This window comes from Alexandromys fortis, unplaced genomic scaffold (genome assembly GCF_014885135.2).
Source record: "Alexandromys fortis isolate MF-2015 unplaced genomic scaffold, M_Fortis_MF-2015_v1.1 scaffold_69, whole genome shotgun sequence".
NCBI lineage: Eukaryota > Metazoa > Chordata > Mammalia > Rodentia > Cricetidae > Alexandromys > Alexandromys fortis.
The window spans coordinates 680,158-697,508 of NW_026067951.1; the positions used below are offsets into that span (position 1 = coordinate 680,158).

The following is a 17,351-nucleotide window of genomic DNA, read 5'->3' on the forward strand; positions in this document are numbered from 1 at the left end:
ATCCTGGGGCAGGGCACAGACGGACCATCTGCTTTGCTTTTTGAGACTAAGATGGGGCCGGGGGGGGGGGTTCATTGCTATATATCTATTAGCATCCCATTGCAAAGCTCCACCCCTAAGGATGAGAGTTGGAGTTAGTAATACTTGTGCTGCCCTGTGCAGTGATCTAAGAAGACAGACAATTGTTTTGCAGTGTTGCCTAGGAACTCAAAAAACAGCCTTGTAATTGTCAAGCATTGCTAAGCACTGTTAAGGCTTTTGTGTTGGTGGCCTCCTTGGAAAGATGATTTTCAGAAAATTAGTTCTTGGGTAGCTGTGGTTTGGGGCATTTTTGTTTGAAAACTCTATTCTTAGGGAGTTGGTTTTCTTAAAGTATCACTTTGCGTAGAACTAGAATTTACCATGCTTGGATTTAACCAAAACCATTTTGGGCAAGCCTGACAAATGAGTATTGCCTGCTTTTGTGGTTTGAGAGTTTACAAATCAGTCCTTCTCAGAGGACCCCTGTATTCTGTGCCAGTCACCCATTAGCTACCGCTGATGGAGCTGCTGGTGGATGTGTGGCAACTGCATATCCTTCAACTGGCGTTTCCACTGCCAGAAAGCATCTAGGCCTTTCAGAGTCTGCTTTTTGGCCTGGGTTTTCAGCAGAAATTTGATGTTTGTTCTACGAGCCTAAGTGAAAAATAACTAGGACATTAATACGCAATAAGTTATTTTAGAATTGTTATTGTTGCTTGAAACAGTCTCATGTATCCCAGACTGGCCTCAAGCTTGTTGTGTGGCTGAAGATGGCCTTGAACTTCTGATTGTGCAGCCTCCACCTCCTGAGTGCTGGGATCTCAGGTGTACCGTACTACATCCAACTTATGCTGAGGACTGAATCAGGATTTTATGAATGCCAAGCAAGCAAGCACTCAACCAACTAAGCTACCCACCCAGCCGACCAGATCTTTCTGTGTGTGTGTGTGTGTGTGTGTGTGTGTGTGTGTGTGTGTACCATTTATGTGCAGATGTTGGTGAAGGACAGAAAAGAGTGTCAGACCCTTGCAGTTGGAGTTACAGTTAAGATACCCAGTATGGAGACTGGAAACTAAAGCTGGGTCTTCTGCAAGAACAGCCAGTACTGTGAACTACTGAGCCATCTCAAGCCCCTCGATACATACATATGTGTGGTGTGTGTGAGTGTTTAATCCCCAGGCCACATGGTGAGAAAGAACTGACTCCAGCAAGTTGTCCTGTGACCTCCATAGAGTGCCATGGTGTTCGTGCACACGCGAAATACAAGTAAAAGTAGAGAGATGACTGAGAAGCTAAGAGCACTTGCTGCTCTTCCGGATGACCTGAGTTTGGCTCCCAGTACCAACTCAGGTGACTCACAAGGCACTGTGAACCGATGTTCAGGAAATAGAACTCCTTCTGGCCTCCATGGACCTCACATGCCTTTTATCCACTCACACAGACACATACATATGCATATAAATAAAAATAATTTTTTCAATAAATAAATGTGATGAAAATTTAATTGCACAATTCATTTGTCTAGCTTTCCCCCTGTTTATGTGGGTGTTTGGCCTGTAAGTATGTCTGTCCACCACAGCGCCCATGGAGGCCAAAAGAAGGTGTCAGATACCCTGTTATTGGAGTTCCAAATGGCAGTGAGCGCCATGTGGGTACTTGGGATCAAACCTGGGTCCTCTGGAAAAGCAGCCAGTGCTCTTACCATCTCTCCAGCCCCACAGCATGCATTCACTGGACATCATCTTCATGACGGCCCCCTCTCTCGGCTGCAGGCTCGGAAATAAAGCAGCAAAGCAAACTGACTCGGGAACTGTTCCTCTGGCAAGGTTTTTGTTCTTGAATGAGGCAGTAGAGCCATGTGCTTGAATGAAGTCGGGACCACAAGATAGTTAAACAGTGTTGTCAGCGGAGTGGTGACGCTAGTCAGAGCCTGTGGAGAGGATATGTGATATCCTAAAGACATCTAGAAGCCTTCTCTGGAACTTTTTAGGGGCAGAACAGGCTGGGATGCCATGGTGCACCCCAGGGTCTTGATTTTGAACCAGTTTAGCCTCACACACAGCAGCCATGTGGCAGAGTATCACTTTCCATCATACAACATGCTGTCTCGCTCATTTGACCCTCTCAACCCCTGGTATGGTCTGCCAAGGGCTGAATTACTTCCTGAACAGATCATAGAGAATACTTACAAAGCCGCTTTCAGCAGTGGCCACATTGTAGGAAATAGCATCAGGGTTATTTTAGGAAGTCCTCCAGCCCTAAAAGGTCTTCATATCTGAAGACTTTGCAACTGGAAATGCAGTTCACAGGTGAGTGGCCTGACATTGTCCAGGAACTTGTTGGAACAGCCCCCTTGGCTTTCCTCCAGACATAGTGAATCACAGTACAACACACACAGGCACACACGGACACACACACACATACACACACACACACACACACACACACACCTCAGTCTTTGCAGATTCTTCAGCAAGCTGTGGAGATAAATGTTCTACCATACATGCAGGTTCCCTGTTGTGACGTCTTTTATTCCAAGACATTTTTCTAACACTGAGGACCACGGTCCTGTCTACTAACCCCACTTGCTCTTTTGTGACTGTCACGGCATGATTTGCCAATTGCTGGGTGGGAACTGAACATAGCAGATAATAAACAAAATTTCTCTCAGGTAGGGTTAATTAATTTCATACGTTAGTGGCCTGCATTCTTGAAATCTCTATGTACCTGTTGTAAATGGAGGGTTCTCACTATGTTGTATCAGCATGACCATGTATCTGGTGCTTCTGGCTAGGTCTATAAGCTCTTTAGCCTTTCAAAATCTTTGATGTTTCCCACTATGGCTCCTCTCCCAAAACTTATTTCTTAAATCATCAAGCCCTTAAAGGGAAAGACAAACAGCTGCTTAGGTTCAGTTCATTTTTAAGATTAGCCACATACAGTGGCATTTGCCTGTAATCCAAACCCCTGACCAGCTTGGGGATATGTAAGACCCTTGGCCAGATCTCCAGCACAAAAGTAAACCAAGTAATTAAATAAAATAAATATTTTAATTTAGCTTTAAAACTCTCAGGGACCTAGGATTCAGGTGAGCTAGGTTAAAACACTTGTCCTGCAAATCTGATGACCTGGGCTCGGTCTCCAGAATCCACATAAAAAGCTAGATATGGGGGCACACATCTGTGATCCAAGAATTTCTAGCACAAGATGGAGGTGGAGCTAGTAGAATCTGCCAGAAGCTCCCCAGGCTAGCGAGCTAGAGACCGTGTTTCAACAAGGTTGAAGACTCCCAGACATTTGTCTGCTAACCCCAATACATGCACCATGGTACACACATGTTTAAACACATGTATCAACATACAAAACTAAAAACTTTTAAAAAGTTAATCTCTTCCTCACAAACTACCATAAAATATTAAAAGCATATGACTATGGTGATTGCTAGAGACCCCATCTTACAGATAAGCATGATGTCCTATTTGATGGTTACTATATGTAACAATAATTACAGTTAAATGCCGCTACCATGTGAAGAACCCACAGCTCTTCACACACGGAGAACCTTCCAGCTAAGCACATAACAAAGTCACTTCCAGAAGATGAAGGCACTCTTTCAACACATCACCCACTCTTGAAAATATTTATTAATCTTTCAATGGTGTGTAGTTTAACTCTTAAAGATAAATCAGACAAAAAAATACCAAACTTGGAATCAGAGTGCCACTGTTTGAAATTGGGTTGACCTCCTGTCCTTACACTGCCTGGACACATTATTCTAGACAACATTTTGCTAAGGGAATGGTAACAGAGTGCTAAACATGGCAAATTGGGCATGGCAATAGTAAAGGAGCAGAACTTGATAGCAAGAACATGGCATATAAGAAAGGCACAGTGGGGCTGGAGAGATGGCTCAGAGGTTAATAGCACTGGCTGCTCTTCCAGAGGTCCTGAGTCAATTCCCAGCAACCACATGGTGGCTCACAACCGTCTATAGTGAGATCTGGTACCCTCTTCTGGCCTGCAGGCACACATGCAGGCAGAACACAGTATACATAATAAATAAATAAACCTTATTGAAAGAAGAAGAAAGGCACAGTGAGCATGTGGGCAGTAGAAGAGCTATTTATCATAAGAGCAATCCGTCGTCTCCAGAACCCTCAATTCTGTGTTCCTAGGGGCACTGAACCTAGAACTGCCATTGATCATGACCATGACCTCAAGTTGTCAAGGAAAAAAAAAATGTGTCTGAATCAAAATTACATGTACTCTTTGGTATTTGTGCCAAATCTTCTTCTCAGATGTTGGCAGGTACAGAAGAATAGCCTCATGGGAAGGAGACTTAGCTTCCATTCCTATGAACAGCCTACCTTTGCCTGTTTTCTGTATTCATTTTTGCTCAAGATTCCATTAGAAATGGTTCCAATGACTTTAAAGCCATTTGCAAATGGATTAGCTAGAAATTGATTAGCCAGTCTTGCAGCATCTCTTTCCTCAATGCTGACAGAGGGATCACATGACCTTCACACACAAACAGTGCCAACCACAGGTTCATGTCAGAGCAGAGGCACATGTCACCTGCCGACTCCTGAGATACCTGCTCAGCAACCAGGTTGATGCAGCTGCACCTGTGTGGCTTCTGCACATTAAGGCCACCCTGCCTGGGGCTGGCAACGCACTAAAAAGTGTAGGCCCTGCCTATCTGCCATCAACAAGTGACAGCCTTGATCTCTGTCTCCCAGCAGTAGTCCCAACTGCCTGCATATGGAGAGGACACAGAAGGAGCAGTTATAAGCCTTAAAGGGAAGCCATGGAAGAGGTTGAGAAGGAGCAGGCTAGGGGAAGATAGAAAAACAGACCAGAAGAAGTGGGCCCAGAGAGGCCAGGCACTGCTGTACACTGGGGGCTGCTCGGTGGGTGGATCCCAAAGGTGAGAATCTTCATCAGGACAGCCCTTTCACAGAGGGTGTTCAGCAGCACCCAGAGCCATCCAGAAGGTGGCCTCGCCAAGTGGCAGCTGGATCTTTCTTCCATTCATAAAGTAGAAAACCTGGCGCCTGCCTTGTGCTGTCTGCGCAGGACTGGTGCCCGCATGCGCACACATGGAAGCACCGTTTCAAGCACCTGCTCAAAGCACCCAGCTACCTCAGAACATCACTCGGCACAGGACCCTTCGACGAGCTTTGTCCGCTCTGCCATCGGTTTCACCTGTAAAGAATCCAAGTCTTGTTCCCCACCTTAGGCACAATGCTCATTTCTGTGCACCAGTGTGCAAGTGGGAAAGCCTCCTGCTGCTGCTGCCCAAGGGGGAAATCCTCAGCATCCTACCGCAGCAGTAGGGTCTCAGTGACGAGAAGCATGTGTTTCCAGCACACAGTTCATTAGTCCTCGTGTTTCCTATAGCCTTCCCTCACACAAAAAAACCAAAAACTTGGAAAATGCTCGTGCTAGTAACAGCACAATCGAATCCCACAGCAGCAGCACACTCTTGTCGCTGTCTGTGTGTGCATTTGATAGAAAGCATGCCCGATTTAATGACTCTTCCCTGGCTGGCTGTGTTCCCTGCCACCTTAGTCACACTCCTGCTAAGATAGCTTTCCTGTCGACCACACCCAGCCTTCCTCAGAAGGAGACGGATGCTATTTTTTGGATTGTGTCTCTAGGTTCCACTCAGTGTGGAGATCCTGCTCTGTAGATATTTGAAGGCACATGGCAGAAGACAGAAGATAGAAAACACACAGGTCCGCATTCTCAGAGCTTGTAATCTATTGGAGATCAGACTTAAAACAGCATGCTTACAACATGTGCCTTGGGAAAATTATGATACAGTAAAAGCTTTTCCTAGGAATGAACAGATGTAGAATATGCAGATGCGTGAGTTCTCCTCAAACTCAGATTTGCATCTTTTAGAATAGAGGGAAACTCTGTGAGTTAGAACTACAATAGCAGTCAGTCATGAGGACTAGCTGGGCAGGGACTAAGCAGAGGGCAGGGAGCATAATTGGCCTTTGTTTACAGGTTCCCATACCTTCCCATTGTTAGTGGTATTTATTTCAAGGTCTGTGCAGGCAAATGCAAAGTTTCTTCCCAGCCTTGGCCCACCTGCCACCTCCTGTTCATCTTGAACCTGTCTGTTCTTCACTTGGTCCACTGTTTCATGCTTCTGCATGCTGTTCCTTCCATGGGTGTCGTCTTCTCTCTCCAGGCGACACTATTCTCTTGACGTTCTTCCACAGTACTTAGTTATATCCTTAGCAGATGGCCTTTCTGTATGCCGCCGGCACTATCACCATCAGGCTCAATCTTCCAAGCTGGAGCAGGGACCAGTGAGCGGGGCAGTAGATATGGGTGTGGGGTGCTGGTAATACCTCCAACCACTTGGCTTGCCTCAAGGGTAACTCGGAGGGATTCTTCGAGTCTGTTTCAGTTGATTTTCTTGTATTGTAAAAGGCAACTCAGGCAGAATCGGTGGTTTGTTTATGAATGAAGAGGCTTCAGGACTCAGCTTCCAGCTCTTGCCTGCCGGATCCCATTTAGTACCCACCCCATTTGAACAGCAATGACTCAAACATCTGATCTGGGGAAAGTGCAAACCAAAGAATGGATGGCTGCGTCCTGGCTCATCCCGAGATGCTGCATGCCGTGCTGGTGGGGAAGCACTTGGGTGGGAGTGGGTACGGCATGTGAGTCGTGGCAGAAGAAGAGGACGAGGGGGTGATGGAAGCAGCTGAAAATTTCCATTTTCTTCTTCTGGGGAAACTTGCTTGCCTAGCAGAGAAACCCTTCTCGTGACTATATTCAGCATCTTCTATTTCCCGAGAAGCCGTGCAGGACTACTGCTTCTCTCTGATGCTAAGTGATCTCTGAGCTGGCCTGATTCATGGTCCAGGCAATGAGTCTAAACTGAGCATCTATGGTCTCACACTAGTGTTAGAAATCTATCAGCTTTCTCGCACTTATCCTGACAAATGAATAGTTTATCACCTTTATCTGGTGATCAATAAATAGACAATAGTTAAATAAATCACATGGAAGCCATCAGTTTAAAGCCTAGGTGTTGTCTGAATACTGATACTGGTTGGATAGACGCCAATGTGAGGGACATGAGACTGGGGACAAAGACTCATCTCTTGAAGTTTTATAAGAAGAAGAAATACGTTTTAGGTTTAGAAAAGCTAGGCCACATGATCCAGACTACTTTATTTGTGTTTCACGTTGGAGGCTTGGGATGAAATCACAGCTAAAAAATAAAAAAATAAAAATGTGTTCTGCTTTGCCAAAAAGAAAAAAAAAAGAAATCTATCAGCTTATATTGTGCTCTAACTTGAACCAGAATCACCTACAGCCATGATTTATCCTGTTGCATTTGAAGGTCGCAAATGCAGAACTCTTCCTATGCCTGGCTCACCCTGCCTTCCTGCCTTGTGTTGCTGCTGTGCCGAAGAGCGGGGGTATGAGGTGGGAAGCATCACCAGGCACCTTTCCACCCTCTCCATTTGAGTGTTGCCATAGCAACTAATAGTGCCTAGAAGCAGCCCAAGTGTTGCTTTGTTTTGTTTTGTTTCTTCCTTTAGCATGGAAAAATCTACTTTTGCCTTAGTAATATGTGAACCTGGAATTGGAGGGCATAGGGTAAAATATTTGGCACACTTGACTCAATGAGGCCTATAGTACTCTGGGATCTAACGTGTGGTGGTTTCGGGTGGTCCATAATTGTAGGAGTGAGGAGGGCTCAGAAGGATCCCTGTGTGTACAGCCCATGGCACCATGTTGGTTCAGGAGAGGTGTGCAAGCCTTGGGAGGACTGAGATGGCGGCTGCCTTACCTTCCGCCTACTGTGGCTATCAAAGGCATCAATCTAAGGTTCCTGCAGCTGGTGAGCACTGTTGCCTTTTGGGCTAGGAAACAGCCCAGAGGCCTAGAAGGAGTTTATCGCTATCAGTGAGCCTTCACCTGCCTGCAAGCTTTCGGGAGGAGCAATGTCATCATTCTCTAAGAAGGCCTATGGGAATGTTGCAGGATACAGCAGAAGAAACAGCGCCAGCCTTGGAGTCAGCCAGACCCAGATCCCTTCGGGCTATGCTCCCAGCACCCAGGCCTTGTGAAATTCGCCAGTCCTCAGTCTCTGCCTCTCCATAAAAGGAAATGAAATCATATGGTATGGAGTTGTTGTGAGAATTACAGACAAGGAATGGACGCTGTATACTGTAGGGAGCTAGTACATAGCTGATTTTCCTTTTTAAAGTGTTGCCTGTACCAGACTTATTCAGAGTATGCAAAGGTGGCATTGATGAATCGATGTTTTTAAATTTAGGGCTGGGGTTGTGATTCAGTGGTGGAGTTGTTACCTAGCATCCCTACTCCCGGCATAGAGAAGAGAGAAAATAAATCTTTGCTAAATAATTGAAACATAGCCTTACCTGGGATAAGAACTGTGTTTATTTGCTTGAATGTAAATACGATAAACAGCTCTGGGTCCTCCTCTCCCACCTCTACCAGCCCCTAGCACACGGTGTCATTGCTCTGTGATATTTCTGAACTGCAGAGGCTTCTGCCCAGATTTTCTGTGTTTGGAAAGAGTAAGGGTTGATAAAGCGGCTGAAACTCATTTAGTTGATAAGACAAAGAAAACCCAAGACTGTTCACCTTTCTCCTGAAGGAGATTTGCAAAGACTTTCTACAGAGGCTTGTGTACATATGACAATGTGACTATCTAGGCCAGTCATCCTCAACCTTCCTAATGCTGTGACCCTTTTATACAGTTCCTCATGTTGCTCTGACCCCCCCAACCATAAAATTATTTTGTTCCTACTTCATAATTATATTTTTTCTACTAGTATGAATTGTACTGTCAATATCTGATATGCAGGATAGCTGATACGCAACTCCTGTGGGCATCGTGACCTACAGGTTTGAGAACCACTGATCTTGGCTATCCAGCGAGTTGTTAATGTGGCGTTTCAAGTGACTTTTATAAACATTTATGCCTGCAATAGGAATTTCCCAAGTGGCCTGCTGAATTTCTTTTCTGAATCCCACAGGAACGTGGCTAAAGAGTGGTCTCGGCCTTGTGCACCAGGAAGGCAGCCAGCTTACGTGGACATACATTGCTCCCCAGTTGGGGTACTGGGTGGCAGCCATGTCTCCTCCTATCCCAGGTAATACAAAGTCAACAGTGGCAGTGATCAGTGGGTTTCTTTGAGGGTCCAGGATCAGTATTCATTTAAAAATAACTTCAACAGGCAGTTCATATCATATTTTAAAACATCAAATGATAGAGAAAGGCTATTCTGTGGGGTGGGAGTAGTGTATGGAACTTTCCCATGGAGGTCAGGCACAATGCGTGGAAATGGTCCCACCTCCAGTCCCGTTTGGCTGGGACAGCTGCCATAGGGGATTCTTAAATGCAAATGTACAGGGTGTGACCTCCTAATGCCTGAAACAGCTGTAGCCTGGTGTGTGCGTAGCTTGAGGCCAAGCACTCAGCAAGAAGCCGCTCCTGGGGACTTCTTGAGGCAAATGCTTGGGTTAGCATTTCTGAACACCTTAAATACAAGCCATCTGCCCAGTGTTCAAAAGAATGATCTCCTCAAGATATGTAGATTGATTCCTATTTAGGACATGACATATACATGTGCGTATGTATATGTATACATATATGTATATATACTTAGCCTAATCCCAGTGGTCTTTCAGAATAATGTGCTTCTCATAAGAATTCTTTCTAGGGATAGCTCCCATAGCTGCCTTTAAAAGCCATACCACCTGGGTTGAAACTCCACTTTCCTCAGCAATGTTTACGCTCAGAGTACACCTTGGTTCTTGTTTTGTGTTGTTTCTAACACATGTTAAAACACATGCAGTTCTAGACAGGATTGAGGTAGGTTAAAGACAAGCTATGATTAAACGGTGCCTTTTACAAAATCACCTTCAATGCATTCCCAAATGAAAACTCAAAACATATTAGCAATGGACTAATATTGAACCAAGAAAATAAGAGTGTAGAGGCAGGTGTTGGAAAACCTTTCACACAGACACCACGTTCCCATCGGAAAAAAATATACACTCTTGAGAGCTTTCCTCAGAGGTAACTGTTCTCACAGCATAGCCAGCAGGAGCCTGGCACAGAAATACCCGGTTTCCCTAATGTGAAGACTCAAAAAGTAAACTAAGGAAAAGAAATGTGTTGGGTACCAGAGTAACAGCCACAAAGTCCAGGTATTAAAGGGAACTTTTTTTAAAAGATAGATTTCAAACAACCATGGCTGTCAATTTTCCCACCATGCAGCAGATTAATATTAATATATGCTGTTATAAAGAGGAAAGCAAGGGCTGCTCAACACAAATCTCCATATTTCTATGCAGTGAAAGCAGCAGCTCGGAGCTGTGAAAAGCAACCCCAACCCAGCCTCTGGTGTGAGCATGGGGATGCACACGTGGGTAACCTCACTGCCATCGCTTTTATTAAAACACATTGCAGTGATGCTGTGCCTCCCTGAGCCCCAAGGAAGAAAACAACAACTAGGGTTTCCTTCTTTAATTTTCTATTTAAATGGGAACTGAAGTCTAGCTGTGAGTTTTATGAAGATTTCTTTTGGCAAAGGCTAAAATAATTACATTCTGAGTACTTAACAAACCAAAGTTTAGTTCCTTGAGAATGGTTTTATATGCCCAAAGTTGCCCCCCACCACACACACCCTTCTTTTCTCTTTTTTTCTATATGAAGGATCAAATCCGATGTCTTTGAATATTGCCTTTCTATTAAAATGCCCTGTGGACAGTCAAGGTAGTGTGGCGTCATTAAGGTCACTTTCCCACCCCACTAGGTGTGCATATTTGAGGGAGGATTTCATTTTCTGGACTCAGGAAATATCACTGATTCCAAAACCTGCTTAACTTCCTTGGATTCATTTGTCTCTGGGAAGATTTGAGCGAGGAGTTCTGACATAAGCTCCTGTTATTCACGCACAAGTAGGGCAGAGGCAGAAGAAGCGCTGAAAGTTCAAGGCCAGCCAGGCCAGGCAGGGCTTATAGTGAAACCCTGGGAAAGGAGACAGAGGGAAAACAGGGGAGAAAGGGAGGAAATGAGAATTTGTCTCCTTAAAAATATTTCTGAAAAATCTGTCCATTGAATGTCAAAAAGAAATTTTTAATAAAGCAAATGGGTGCTTAATGATAAATAATATGAAGCCACTGCATCACTTCTTCTGTGCACTGCAGAACACAGGACAAGAATAAGTGCCTAAGTATTATCATTTAGAGGTTTTGTTACCAGTCCATTGTGACTTAACATGTAAGCCAGCTTTATATTACTCTTAACATTATGAAACAGATTTAGATCACCCTTAAACATCAAGAACATAACTTACATATGCCCCTTGGGGTTCTTTACAATGTAAATTAAAATTTGTTTCGTATGTCTCTTGGAATCTTATCTTTAAGTGCTAGAGAGGACTATGGACATGAAAGCTTAGCCTTGTTAAAATAAATAAATAAACAAAAAAGATGATGTGAATGACTGTTCTAAATAGGAAAGCATCTTGGTCACACATGACTTTTTATTATCACTGTAAATTTATATTATATATTTAAAGTGATTTATCCAGGCAAAGAGTGTTCTGTATTTATAATTACCCAGGAAAAGTGAGAATGAAATCATTGCCATTTTCTCTTACCTTGTAAAATCCCCAGATACTTGGTTCATCTCTTAAATGAGAATCTACTCCATGGTTTATCCTATATTCATTTTCCTTTATTAAAAGATCATGTATTTAGAATGCCGAGCATGCTGCTGAGAGAGGCTCGCTTCTCCACTAAGTGGGAAATAAGAGCATCAGGGGCTGCAGGCCACTGGAGTGCTGATGGTCATCATGGACAGGAGGGGCCGTGCCTCAAGTGCATAGTCCAAGGGGTGCCTCTGCCTGGTCACTGCTCTGACCCTCAGGCAGGAGGCATTAAAAAAAAAAGTCATTAAAAAATAAGTCTCAGCTTATTATACCTATTCTTATTTGAAGGAATTCAAAGTTCTAAAATGAGATTTTCTGACCTTCTAGGTCCCGTTGTGACACAGGACATTACCACGTATCACACGGTGTTTCTTCTGGCCATTTTAGGAGGAATGGCTTTCATTCTTTTGGTTTTGCTGTGTCTCCTTTTATATTATTGCAGGTAAAGTGTTACCATTTTGACAATATATTTGTTTAATGCAGACTTTCTTGTGCAATTGGTATTTGGAAGTCTTTCTTCCTCTTCTTCCTTCTCTTTCCTCATCCCAACTGTGCTAGGTTTTCTCATGAAAGACCACTTAGAACTCAAACATGTAATCTAAGTTGCAGAGAGCCCACAGGTTATGTAATAATGTAAACATTTAGGGTATGTTTAGACAAGTTAGACTAAGAGAGTTATAAGATCTTAGGGGTTGGGAGATGCCTCGGTGAGTAAGGCTCTCTCTGTGCAAGCATGGGGGCCTGAGTTCAGATCCCTAGCACCCATGTAGAAAGATGAATGTAGCCACACCCTCACCAGTCTGTGTTCCTAGTGCCACAGGGGACTAAGACAGGAAGGCTTGTTGGCCGCCAGCCTCACTCCGAATTCTTTGAGAGATCCTAGAATAAGGTGGAGAGTGACAGAGAACACTCAACATCCTTCTCCATCCTACACGTATGCAACACACGCACACACACACACACGATGTTTAACAAGGGCTTGGGAAATAGCTCAGTAAAGTATCTGCTGTACAAGCAGGAGAACATAAATTGGAGTTTCAGAAGCCACATACAAAAGCCGGGTGTGGTGGCCCATGACATAAGCCCAGCACTGGGGAGACAGAAGCAGTGTGTGTCCCTGAGGCTCACCAACTAGCCAAACTAGCCTACTTGATGAGATCCAGGTTAAATGAGAGAGCCTGTCTGAAATAATAAGGTAGATAGTGCTTGAGGAACAATACTCAAAGTTGATCTCGGCCTCTGTACACACACACACACATACACACACACACACACGCAACCCTACACAAACACACACCAAAAAAGAAAAGAGCTTGGCAGCTATTACATGATTCATTCATAATATTCCTCAACGCTCACTAAGAGTTGAAACTCTCAAGGTCAAAGCACAATAATTCTTATTTTGTTGCCTTTTCTGTTACCCTGGAGAGAATGTGTATTGCTGACTCCTAGGTGCTCCCCAATGAATAGATAACTTGTGGGTGTGGACTCAGAGGGTTTCAGGTGCTTAGAAATTGTTGCTTTTCCTTGTGGAGATTGACTTAGGATCTTCCCTGAAACTTTGCCATCATGAGTCTCTCATTTTTGCTCGTGTCACCTGTTTGGTTGCAGGAGGAAGTGCTTGAAACCCCGACAGCACCACAGAAAACTGCAGCTCCCCCCTGCCATGGAGAGCTCCAAGAGGGATCAGTCTACATCCATGTCTCACATCAACTTGCTCTTCTCTCACCGAGCATCAGACTATCCTGGGCCTCTCTCTGTCTCCAGCCATAGCCGCCCAGAGGCCCCAGGGACAAAGGAACTGATGGGCGGGGTGCACTTAGAAATGATGTCCCCCAATGGCGAGGGGGACCTGCACACACCCATGCTGAAGCTCTCCTATAGTACCTCACAGGAATTTAGCTCCCGGGAGGAGCTTCTGTCCCACAAAGAAGAGGATAAAAGCCAAGCATCCTTTGATAATCTGACACCGAGTGGGACGCTGGGGAAAGACTACCACAAATCGGTGGAGATTTTCCCCTTAAAGGCAAGAAAATCTATGGAAGGAGAAGGCTACGAGCCCCCTGGCAACAATGACTACAGGGGTAGTTATAATGCTATGCTTTCCCAGACTTTATTTGAAAAGCAAGATCAAGAAGGCCTGGCGTCGGCAGGAAGCAAACTCACCATTCAGGAACACATGTACCCCGCACCTTCATCCCCTGAAAAAGAGCAACTGCTGGACCGCAGACCTACTGAATGTATGATGTCTCGATCTGTCGATCACCTGGAGAGACCGACTTCTTTCCCGAGGCCAGGCCAGTTGATCTGCTGTAGTTCCGTGGACCAGGTAAATGACAGCGTTTACAGGAAAGTGTTGCCTGCCTTGGTCATCCCAGCTCACTATATGAAACTTCCAGGGGACCATTCCTATGTGAGCCAGCCTCTGGTGGTCCCTACTGACCAGCAGCTGGAAATAGGAAGGCTGCAGGCTGAGCTGTCCAATCCCCATGCGGGGATCTTCCCACACCCCTCCTCTCAGATGCAGGGCCAACCCTTGTCTTCCCAGGCCATCTCGCAGCAGCACCTACAGGATGCTGGTACACGGGAATGGGGCTCTCAGAATGCATCGATGTCAGAGTCCCTGTCCATCCCAGCATCCCTGAACGATGCAGCTTTGGCTCAAATGAACAGTGAGGTGCAGCTCCTGACTGAAAAGGCGCTGATGGAACTCGGAGGTGGGAAGCCACTTCCACACCCTCGGGCGTGGTTTGTCTCCCTAGATGGACGGTCCAATGCCCATGTTAGACATTCGTACATTGATCTCCAAAGAGCTGGAAGGAATGGAAGTAACGATGCCAGTTTGGACTCTGGCGTGGATATGAATGAACCAAAATCTGCCCGGAAGGGAAGGGGAGAGCCTTTGTCTCTCCAGCAGAGCCACCCACCTGTACAGGAGCACCAGCAGAAAGAACCCAGAGCGCACGACAGCACTGCCTACACGCAGCTCGTGTATCTGGACGACATGGACCAGAGCAGCAGCGAGTGTGGGACCACAGTCTGCACCCCTGAGGACACTGCTCTACGATGCTTGTTGGAAGGGTCGGGTCGGAGGAGTGGGGGACAGCTGCCCAGCCTGCAGGAGGAGACAACCAAACGAACTTCCGACGTTCCCCTGGAGTCGTTAGCCAGTCCCAACCAGAGCAGATCCGCCAATGATGAAGATGAAGATGATGATGATGACGATGACCAAGGAGAAGATAAGAAAAGCCCCTGGCAAAAACGAGAGGAGAGACCCCTGATGGCGTTTAACATCAAATGAGCCATCAACGAGTCCCTAAATGTGGAATATAAAATTGCCAAATATCCGTTCTTATGGAAGTGCATACCTGTGTGTGGAGAAGCTGAGGAATGAAGTCCGTGGAAGGAGATGCATTGGCATGACTGTGCCGGTGGGGAAAGAGAGTAAGGTTATGACTCAGAATCAAGGCTGACTGGCAAGCCGCCCCTCCAGGGAGGTGGCTGGGAAACCGTATGTCATCCCGAGGACCTGGCTTGTCCCAGTAAGGATGCTGACAAACCACACGTGGTTGCCATGCTCCAAGGATCACCTCAGTTCCCCCTCCGATTCTGGAAACAGAGGAAACTCTTTTTGCGTTCTTTGGCCCCTCCATTCTACCACGATAATGCCACTGTGAAGCTCTTCCAGGGAAGCAGGGTGGTTTCCCGAGGTCGGCATTATCGCTAAGGAAAGCTATGCATTGCTGCTCCGTTGTCGTTCCTTTGCTTACACTTTGCTTTGTTTAGGCTTCTCTCTCTTTTTTTCGTGGGGTAGGGGTGCTTTTTTTCCTTTAAAGTACAATTCAATTCAGTTGTAAAGTGTTTATTTCCTGTTTTGATCTGTTCTGCTTCTCTGTGGTTGATTTTCAGTGTCTCTCTTCAGGAGCTCCTGCGTGTCGTCTCTTATCATCTAAGCCTTTTGATGAAATTGTACTGAAATTTTTATCAGCTAAGAGTCCTTCAATTCTGGTCCCATTAACTCCAAGTGCCTTTTTTACAGTGACAACAGACAGTCCCTCAGTTTTATGTTTTTTCTTAACCCTTTTAATTGAACTGCCTGGGTTTTATATAAGGTTACTAAATGATACCCCTTTCTTTGAACTGCATGCTGCCAAGTGCCATTGTGCTCAGCATCGTCATTCAACACAGTATACTCTCTAGTTATCACGTGTAATGTGGGTTCTGTTAGCTAAGGTAGACTAGAGGACACTGTAGAGATGCCCTTTCCTAGTCCACCCCTTTGGCCGCTCGCCACCATTTTGGTTCCACTGGCTGTTTGTATATAGGGTTATGTATTAACTCTGGAATCCTGTGTGCCCATCTTGCTCACCAAAGATGAGAGTATGGGCTGAGCAAGGGGATTGAATGTGACTGTTCAAGAACACTCTTGTGTACTATCCAAAAGTGCCGGAATGACTCTTCTGTGCGTTCTCCTTCAAGAGCTGCTTGGTTGTCCCAAAATGAAAATTCAAAATAAACTTGGAAGACAGAAAAAAAAAAAAAAAAGCCTGTGTTCATTCTGATTCATTCTGAGCCATTGTCTGTTGGGAAACTATCAATAGCACTTTGCTATTCATTCCTTGAAAGACTTCGGTTTGGGGGGGTTGAGTACATAAACACCAAGGAATTAGTGCTAGGTTTTTTTCAAAGCTACCTTTGCCGCTCAAGAACACATGATACTATCCCGCTAATGTTTCAGTTAATGATCGAGATCAGCATTCTGTGAGGAACCCCTTTTTTATGTTGAAGATCAATTTGTCTTGCAACAGTTTCAGGAAGGTCTTGTTAAGATAGCCAAAAGATACCCCAGATATCTGATGCTGCTCGTCAGAATTATTAACGGAGGGCTGAGGATGTGGCTTAGTTGGTAATGTGCTGGCCTGGCCCACGTGAAGTCCTAAGTTCCATACCAGTACCGTGTAAAATCAAGGACAGGGATAGTGCACCCCTCTAATACCAACACACTGTATGAGAGAGGGGGAGGCAGCCATTCAGGGTCATTCTCAGATATATAACAAGTTCAAGCCCAGCCCTATCTCAAAGAAAGTGATTAGTGGATATGATGTCAGAACATGAGAAAATTTGGTAGAAATAAATTATGGTGGCTGTGTTTGCTGTGAACAACTTTCGTACCAAATCTTCATTCGTAAATTCCACATAAGTATAAAGCTAATGGCACTAAGTTTTAATGTCTGAATTCTCAGGTGAAGTTTTTTGTTTAACATTTTACTTTATTTTTTTTCTTTTTTTTAAATTTTTTTTTAGATTTAATTATTTATTATATATACAACATTCTGCCTTGATGTATGCCCGCACGCCAGAGGAGGGTGCCAGATCTCAGTACAGATGGTTGTGAGCCACCATGTGGTTGCTGGGAATTGAACTCAGGACCTTTGGAAGAACAGCCTGTGTTCTTAACCTCTGAGCCATCTCTCCAGCCCAACCCGAAAGATGGTGAACTATGCCTGGGCAGGGCGAAGCCAGAGGAAACTCTGGTGGAGGTCCGTAGCGGTCCTGACGTGCAAATCGGTCGTCCGACCTGGGTATAGGGGCGAAAGACTAATCGAA

At 45.0% G+C, this 17,351-nt stretch overlaps 1 protein-coding gene across 5 annotated transcripts in view; it reads left to right on the forward strand.

Moving 5' to 3' along the window:
* The window catches only part of Fam171a1 (family with sequence similarity 171 member A1), a 120,137-nt gene extending 103,863 nt beyond the window's left edge, over positions 1–16,274 (forward strand). For all 5 annotated transcript variants that reach the window (XM_050150529.1, XM_050150528.1, XM_050150527.1 and 2 more), the window contains exons 6-8: positions 9,060–9,176; positions 12,072–12,186; positions 13,356–16,274. In XM_050150529.1, coding sequence (XP_050006486.1) covers positions 9,060–9,176; positions 12,072–12,186; positions 13,356–15,045 — 1,922 coding nt within the window. In that variant the 3' untranslated portion in view covers positions 15,046–16,274. The remainder of the gene's footprint in view (positions 1–9,059; positions 9,177–12,071; positions 12,187–13,355) is intronic.
* Positions 16,275–17,351: the final 1,077 nt, after the last annotated feature.